The sequence below is a fragment of the Clytia hemisphaerica genome, unplaced genomic scaffold (assembly GCF_902728285.1).
Source record: "Clytia hemisphaerica strain Z4C2 unplaced genomic scaffold, Clytia hemisphaerica genome assembly, whole genome shotgun sequence".
NCBI lineage: Eukaryota > Metazoa > Cnidaria > Hydrozoa > Leptothecata > Clytiidae > Clytia > Clytia hemisphaerica.
In genome coordinates, this window is record NW_027103598.1 from 946,006 (window position 1) to 954,556 (window position 8,551).

Below are 8,551 nucleotides of genomic sequence, written 5' to 3' on the forward strand. Positions count from 1 at the left end.
GATGCAGCTCGTAATTTTTTTGCAGGCATGGTTTAGATATCTAAAGGCCCTTGAAAACCACCTGATCTGTCTATAAAGAGTTATCGTGAGATTGCAGCAATGGTCAAACTTGCATCGGTTGAGGCTAACCCCAGGCTAACAAACATGGTAGAGTGGACCTGTGAGCTGAGCTACGTAGTTCATTTGTTTTGAAATTTTGCTGCTTTGATTGGTCAGTCATTTGATGGCAATGTAAGTTTCCCTCCACTGATGCAAGTTACCCGACTTACAGTCAGGTACATCCTAGTAAATGAACAGGGTATTTTTCACTTGCGACCATTGGCAAATTAACGGGGTCGAAAACGAAAGTGACGTAATAGCGCCGAATACCCAGTTTAATTGAACCGGGTTGGAAATATTTTGCTTCATTTCAAAGAACTGCATAGATGAAATTTTTTTTTCCATGGGTCATTTTGTCTTTGAAGATTGAAGAAACTTTTAATGAAAAAATAAAGTTCCCAGTTTTCTTCCTTTTTTCCCTTTTTCAGTTAGAAGTTCATTTTTATTCATTTTCACGCTTTTAGCCTGAGACGTCCTATCTCATTTACACTCGGTGACGAATACCCCATGCAAATGCTCACCCCGTTCATTTGCCAGGATGTGCCTGACTGACTTAACGGTAGTTCATGTAATGTTTCCACAAATACACGTATGCATGCACAATTTATCCTTTTTTAGTCATTAATTACATAAAACACAAAAAAGTAATGAATATGTAGGGGTGGTAGTCACTGACCAAGGTTGGGGTTTGTGGGACGACACCAAAATGGGTTTTTCCAGAAAAAAATTGAATATGAGAGGGGGGGGTAGAGGATGTAACATTTTTTGGAAATTAATAACTGACGGAAAATCAATGTTGTCCACAGTAGGGTAACGGACTATAGCTGGAACCGCCCAATGTGGAAATGTGCCTCAGTCTCAAGCCTAACGTGTGAGAGTTGGCACCTCTGGGTATGATTTAAATTCAATATTGTCAAACGCAATTGTATTTCAATGACACACTTTGATAAGAATAACTTTTCCTCAGGGTGGAATATTTTTAGCATTTTTTTTCACTTTTCTGATCTGACTGATGAAACTTTTACCAATTCAGGAATTTTTGTTGAGCTCACCTTCCTGAGGGTTTTCTAAATGTATTTTGACAATTTGGCCAATTTTTAGAAAAGAAAATACTAATAAATAAACAGAAGCTTTTCTTATTAAATAGTGTGTAATAGTAATTGAGAATGCCATTTTATTGTTCAATGATTGACTTAGATTGTTTTGCAATCTTTTGTCGATCAAGTTAATTTCTGATGCTCTTCCCCATTTTAAAATGTTGTGCTTCTCAAACAGAAATGCAATAAATTTACATCAATGCGTTTGGTAAAATTGTAAACCAATCAACTTAAAGTTGAAAACAAGCTGTTCGAACTAATCAAACAGTCAAAGTCACTATACGTGACTTTAGAATTTTTAATCCAATCAATCAACAATGTATAACAATGTGCCCTCCCGGTTATTACCATAATGGCTTTATGGCAACTCCTGAACTTGGGCACAGGATGTGCGGTTACACATTTTGTGGATTGCATTGTGGAGTCACAAGAGTGCTCAAACTGCGAGCAGCAAGCAATGCATAATGCAAATAGTGAGCGTCTTAAATAAAGACTCTCCACCCAATCCAAGAGTGCTCAAACAAAAGCAGTGAGCCAATATCCAATCCAATCAATCAAGAAAGAAAACTTAAATTTGATTTTGGTTTGATTTATTCAGCCAATGACTTTGATTTATTTGGTAACTGAATAATTTGATTAAATTCTGGTTTTTAAGCGTTATAAATTTAATAATATGATTAATACCAATAGACCAAATTAAATACCCTTCTGATGAATTTAGTATATAAATCTAATAAAAACATATAGTATTATTTTATCAACTTTCAGTCATCATGTACACAAATGAAATAAAAAAGTGGTTTCAGAGTTCTTTATCAATTAAAAGACTAGATGAAGCACCAGTTTCGTTGTCCACTCTGGTGGAAAATTTTAAAAATTCAAATAAAGACACTATAACCTTGAGTAATGGTGAATTCAAAAAGATTTTAATGAAACTTTTGGAAAACAAAGAAATACCATTCAACTGTAAAAAAGTAAAATTTAGAGGAAAAAATTCCACTTTAATCTCAGGAATAGGATTAAAACCAGTTGAAACATCAAATAAAGTCTCAGTCATTACTCCATGTATTGGTCATGAGGATGTCAAAGAAAGTGCAAATGAGGAATGCAAAGATAAAAAAGCTGTAGAATACCAAGAAAATTTTCAACGTGAGCTGTTGTTTGAGCAAGTTGATTTACCCTCGACAAACACAAATACTAATACAAATGAGACAGAAGCAAAGTGTAATGAGTGGAAAGATAAGCAAACGTTATTATCCGAGAGTTTTGATCAAAGGGATGCAACTAGAATAAATAATTGCCAAGAGGGGAGTGTTTTGACACAAGATTGTTTCAAGGATGTTAATTTGAATAACCATGCTAATGTGATGTGTTCTGATAAAGTTTCTGAAATAAAAGATAAAAACATTTGTTCTAAGAGACCTCACGCTGATTCTAATATCGTGATTGTTCATCTTTTCTTTTTACTCCAAATAATGATAGATCTTGTTCAGATTGTGAAAGTTATTCTAACACTGAAATCAATGAGCAGCTCAGTTTTGTTTCCAGCTCAAATTTGTGTTCATCGTTTGGTTCTAATGAAGATATTCAATTTTATTCAGATATTGAATCTAACAGTGATGTGGACTATTCTGTCCAAGGAAGTTCTAATATAGACAATAGGGACCTTACGAATCGACGACGCCGCTATAGAAGACGTCGTGAGAACCAAAGGTTTCGAGCGGCGTCCTTTTAACAACGTCTTCCTTTTATATCTCCCTACGAATTTTTCATCGAGGACTTCTATCTATTTTCCCGCGATAAAAAAAGCCCGCCATTATAATGCGCCATATTTGTTTACATTTTTAGAAAGGTTATCGTAGAAAACATCCAAAATACTCATTCCAAGAAAAACACAAGTTTTTAACCATTTCCAGGAAAATCAAGTCAATGTTTGCAGAATGCCAGCTTTGAGAGATGTGAGAAATGCTCTGGTACTAAGTTATGCCTTTGACATGATTGATGATTTTGAATTTGCTGCATTGTACGATATCAATCGTTCAAAGAATCCAGACTTTCCATATTGGATTTATGAAGGTTTTGATCTTGACAAATTGACAGACGACCAAAGCAAAGCAGATTTCAGATTTTTCAAAAATGATATTTATATGCTCAAAGAAGCTTTACAAATCCCTGATACTTTCATCTGCAGAAATAGACTTCATGTCGATGGAATCGAAGCTTTATGTATACTTTTAAAAAGATTCTCTTATCCAATTAGATTTGGTGACATGGTCCCTAGATTTGGCAGATCGGAGCCTCAATTATGTATGATAACAGGAGACATTACAAACTTCGTTTATAACATGCATCATCAAAAACTATCGGATTTCAATCAGCAATGGCCTTCTCCTGCTAATTTACAAAACTTTGCAAATGCTATACATCAGGCTGGTGCACCGTTAGATAATTGCTGGGGTTTTGTTGACGGAACAGTCAGGCCTATATGTAGACCAAATCAATTACAAAGAGTTGTTTATAATGGACACAAACGTGTTCATGCCCTGAAATTTCAATCGATTGCTGCCCCTAATGGCTTGGTAGCAAATCTATTTGGACCTATTGAGGGAAGGAGGCATGATAGTGGAATGCTGGCTGATTCGAACGTATTACCTCGTTTGAGACAAATTTGTAGAAGAAATAATCAAATCCCACTTTGCATCTATGGAGACTTGGCTTATCCTTTGAGACCAGAACTACAAAAACCTTTTCAAGGGTTACAACTTACTCAAGATCAAAAAGATTATAACACTGCTATGAGCAAATGCAGAATTGGGGTCGAATGGGTGTTTGGTGAAATTACGAACTATTTTAAATTTATGGACTTCAAGCGAAATTTAAAGATCGGACTTTCCCCTATTGGAAAAATGTATATAGTTTGCACTCTTTTGACAAATGCTAGAACATGCATGTATGGCTCCCAAACTTCCTCATATTTCAGGATAGATCCACCTACTGTATGGGATTATTTTCAGTAATGTAATGCAATGTATATTATATTTTAAAATAGTTGTGTTTTATTTACAAGGATAAAAACAATGTTGTTTAAAAACAAAAATAAATATTAACTGTTAATTTAATTGCATGGGTTTATACTGTATTTACAAGACTACAAGAATGCAAAACAGGAACTAAGAAGTATTGATATCTCTCACCTATTTTCATGTAGTTTTGATTACAAATACTCAACTTATATCTTCACTTGAATGAATTTTCTCAGCTTTGAAGTTCAAATAAACAAATGGGAACGCAAATACACTTGTAATTATTCTTTTCAGTCATTCAATGTCAAATTCCTTCTAGTAGATAGAGACAAATTTTCCTTTAGAACGAAAGAAAACAAGACAAAAAATCTATTTGCCATAGTTTTATTAAAAATAAATTTTGATTTTTTAAAATAACCTGCTTTTTCAAAATGTCAAATACTTACAAATTTCAACGTAGAATCATATAAGCAACATCAACTTCAATATTATAGAGTGATAAAAAATGCATCACCAAACGTCAAGTCAGCAACACCAATTTCAATGGAAGTCGTAGAAAGCACAGCCAATTTCAACGTACAAAGTCATAAAAAGGAACCACCAAATTCAACGTGAAGTCATTAGAAGGACCAACTCATTTATTTGAAGGGTTTTTATTGTTCATTTGTGATAAAGCTTGAATAAGTTGTAAAGAAATTTGGTTTTGTTGTTGTTGATTTGCCTGTATTTGTTTCTGTTGTTCAATTAAAAGTTGTAATTGCTGTTGTTCACGTTCCATAGTCATTTTCTTCATTTCTAGTTCCTTGTCCTTTGTTTCCTTATCGGTTTCAAGTTTTGCCATCAGAAACGAAAATGTCTCAGTACCAGTATTGCGTTTACCTTTAGATGATGATGGGCTGCCATCGTCAGCTGCTTTCCTCTTCCTTGTTTCTGCATGTGTTTCCATAGCTGTAGCACGAATTGCTTCAGCATCAGCCTTATATTTGTCTTCCTCTTTCTTCTTGTTGGAGGATGTGGCTTCATGTTTCTCGGATGCTTCTTGCATTTCAGAGCTTATCTCCTCCCATACCTGGTCCATTTCCGTTGGATTTTCCACTGACCCGGATTCCGCTGTTTGTTGACGCATTTTTCGTTTGTGGTTGTTCATTGCGATCTTCGTTCTGTCTCGAACTGACTTCTGTGTCACATCGAACTTGACCTCAGTGACCTTGTTTAAGTCTTCTGCAACTGCTGTCCACGCTGAACCGCTATCTCTGGTACCAGGTTTGAAATTATATGGCTTCATGAATAAGAGCTCACGCCCCAACAAAACATCGTGCTTATCATCCCATTTCATGATGCTAAAAATGTGAAAACATATGCCTGATTAATGCTTACATATACAATAATTTGTGTCATTTTACCTTCTTCAGATTGTATATGAATAGCCAGAAAGTTGCACATTTAAATCGAAGAAGTGATATCCAATTTGTTTCCAAATCCAAGAGCAATCAAGGCAAAAGGCATTTATGTTTGTTTTGGTTTGAAATTTGGAAAATTTATGCCCAAAAATATAAAATAATTGGTTAGTTTTTCAAGTAATTATATCTTCTAAATGGAAATTATCAAACTCCAATGGATTCAGCTTAAAAATTACGTTTTTTTTGTCAAAGTTTCATCAGATTTTACTTCAGCCATGTTTCTTCGAAGGACGACGTGAAAAAGACTGTTTTGAAGGAGTTGACCTCACGAGGCCGACTTTTTGCAAAAGGTGATTCCCGGGCACGCATGCGCATAAGGAGCAAAAATGGCGCATACGGCGTCATCTAAAGCGGCGTCGCCGATTCGTAAGGTCCCTAAAATGGTAAAGCTGGACATTCTGTCATTTCAGCATCTGATTCCAAAAACTTGGTCTTCAAAAACTCTGTTTCTAGTGAACTGTCTGTTTCCAGCTTTTTCCCTATTGATAGTGTTGCTCATCTCGAACAAAATAACTCAAAAGTGAAGATTCAAGATCAAAAGACATCAAACAAAGCTTCAATTTTTCATTATTTACAAAGGGTGAGGTTGATTCAAAAAAAGGAGAACTTCAAAACATTACATACTCAGAAAAGAAATTTTCTTTTCGAAACCCATCAAAAGAATCATCTCGACATTATGATAATTTAACATTTTCTAGATTTTATCAAAATTTTAAAAGCATAACCCCATTGCAACTACAGTCTTGTGATTATAACAAATTTGAAGACTTTTTGCACGCAAAGTTTCCGATTAATCGGCTCAAAAGTGATCAGTTGAGAAATTCAATTCTTCAAGCTAGGTCCACCTCTGATTTTTTGGAGACACGCATGAATGCTTTTCTATGTGGCTCATTTCCTCCAATATCTGGTGGTAATGCAGCTAGCCAAATGTTGGAATACTTGGAAGTTTCAATGTCGATTCCACAGTTTACAGCAGAAAGCTATTCACCAAACTTGATGTTCAAATGTGAGTTCTGTGAGATTTATCGTGATTATTTGAAGCGGAGTGGAAAACTCTGTAAGATGGGCCCTAGTGTCTTTGAGGGCTGTCGACAGCTCTATGAGCATTCTGTAGCTGATCACCACAGCAATGCAATTGAGTTTTTGGAAAGACACAAAGTGTCTCAACAAGATTCAAATGATAAACACAAAGAGCATATTTCAAGCTATTTTAAAGATTTGCTGCAAGAAAAATGTCTTGCATGTATTTATGGGACCCTGACCTTGTTAATGAATTTAAACATGATCAAAACCTTCGAAGAAAAAATCCAAAAAGTTTTTTCTTGGAGAGGAAAATGTGGAAGAAATGTATGAATGAATTAAATCATGAAAATTGTCAAGACTACCAAGGTCTGGAAAAAAAATCATCCAAAACACTTCGCAGCATTGTTTGAAGAGAGTAAATCTAACTCTTCCAGGTCTGTCTTTGTTCCTGCAAATGAACAGAAAATTTTGGTAAATGGTAAAACAGTAGTTCTTTTTGGTGGAATAAGATCACTGGACCCTCCTTGCCTAGGTAATGCATTGAATGCTGGTCCACACCCATTTACTTGTGAAAACTGCCAAAAACAGAGGAAATCACTCAGAAACCTTAAATCATTTCGTGACAAAAAGGCTTCCCTTCCAAAGACAGAATCACGAGTTGGTAAGAAAGGGATGCGCTTAGACTACGTTTCAAACCCTGAGAAGGAACAGCATTATCAAGAAGTCCTTGAGAGAAATGAAGCCCTTGGTAAATTAAATAAAGCTTACAAAAAGCAAGTCATGAGTAAAACCAATTGGGAAAGATTGTTGTTAGAAAGTTGTCAAAAGGATGAAGTAAGGAAGCTTGTCCTTGACTTGGTTTTACTCATTGAAAGTAAAGATAGCTCCCTTGAAATTAAAAAAGACATCATCAAAAATTTACTAGGAAAATTGAGATCAGGTGTAAATCATAAATTTCAACCAATAATCAAAGATGTGGCAGCATATTATCACAATTCTCTTGGGCCTGACAAGTATAGCTTACTTCAGGATCTCTTTGGACTTCCAGGAAAGACTTGTGCAAAACAGCACGGTCTACAATCTAAACTTTTTCTTGGCATGAACGAAGATGTGTTTGAAAGGGGTGTAAATTTATACAATGGTTGTCCTGTCATTGATGCCACTGATGAGGCAAGAACTCTGAGGATGCTGTCTGGTGTGGTTGACAAGGACGGGAAAATTGAAATAATTGGTCAATGTTGGGAGCCTGATTTGGATGATTGGAGAGAGTCGCGGAAATTTTTAACAGATATTGTTGAGGAAGTTGAAAACAAAGGTTTTCCAGATGAATTCACTGCATTGAAGAGTTATGCTGATAGTGCTATTACAAAAAATCAACTTGCTAAAAGCACTGCTATTCATAATCTGGTTTCAGCATCTGGATTGAAAACAAAACCTCTAATCTACATGATATGGCCTACTCCAAATTTAGGATATCGTTCTTTTCACCTTTTGAAAATATGGGATGTAGTCAGATCAAACTGCTTCCTTTTACCATCTGGAGAACTAAGGAAAGAGCCTATCAATCTAGTTGGTCATAGCTCGGACTCAGCTGGATTCCAATTGGCAGCTGCTGTCTCATTAATGACACCTCAATCTCAGGCATTTAATGTTGGTGTTAAATATTTGACTCTTGGTGCAGGAGAAAGTCAGTTTGCTGCACCATACTTTGGTCCATTACCTTCCATAGCTTATCTAGATTATGATCATAATCTGCGTCTTTTTCTGAAGTGCTTGAAATATGATACCTTGGATCTTGATTTTTTTCCTTGTTCAACAAATTCCTATATTGCTTCTATTACTCATCTTC

The 8,551-nt window shown here is 35.5% G+C and overlaps 2 protein-coding genes across 2 annotated transcripts; one reads left to right on the forward strand and one right to left on the reverse strand.

Moving 5' to 3' along the window:
* Positions 1-3,068: 3,068 nt before the first annotated feature.
* Positions 3,069-4,213, forward strand: LOC136801970 (uncharacterized). The gene has a single exon (XM_067058668.1). It carries the CDS (start codon positions 3,137-3,139, stop codon positions 4,211-4,213), a length of 1,077 nt encoding a protein of 358 aa, XP_066914769.1. The 5' UTR covers positions 3,069-3,136.
* A 630-nt stretch (positions 4,214-4,843) lies between these two features.
* On the reverse strand, positions 4,844-5,908 carry LOC136801971 (putative uncharacterized protein DDB_G0274435). The gene is made up of 2 exons (XM_067058669.1): positions 5,856-5,908; positions 4,844-5,559 (listed from the first exon to the last, which is right to left on the reverse strand). The coding sequence occupies exons 1-2, from the start codon at positions 5,894-5,896 to the stop codon at positions 4,854-4,856; spliced, it is 747 nt and encodes a 248-aa protein (XP_066914770.1). The 5' UTR covers positions 5,897-5,908; the 3' UTR covers positions 4,844-4,853.
* Between the last annotated feature and the right edge of the window lie 2,643 nt (positions 5,909-8,551).

Bases quoted from the DNA above. Each gene is read 5' to 3' on its own strand.
- LOC136801971 (XM_067058669.1), bottom strand. From the start codon at position 5,896: ATGGCTGAAGTAAAATCTGATGAAACTTTGACAAAAAAAAC. The intron at 5,560-5,855 runs GTAATTTTTAAG...TCACATTTTTAG, and splicing joins GAAACTTTGACAAAAAAAAC to CATCATGAAATGGGATGATA.
- LOC136801970 (XM_067058668.1), top strand. From the start codon at position 3,137: ATGCCAGCTTTGAGAGATGTGAGAAATGCTCTGGTACTAAGTTATGCC.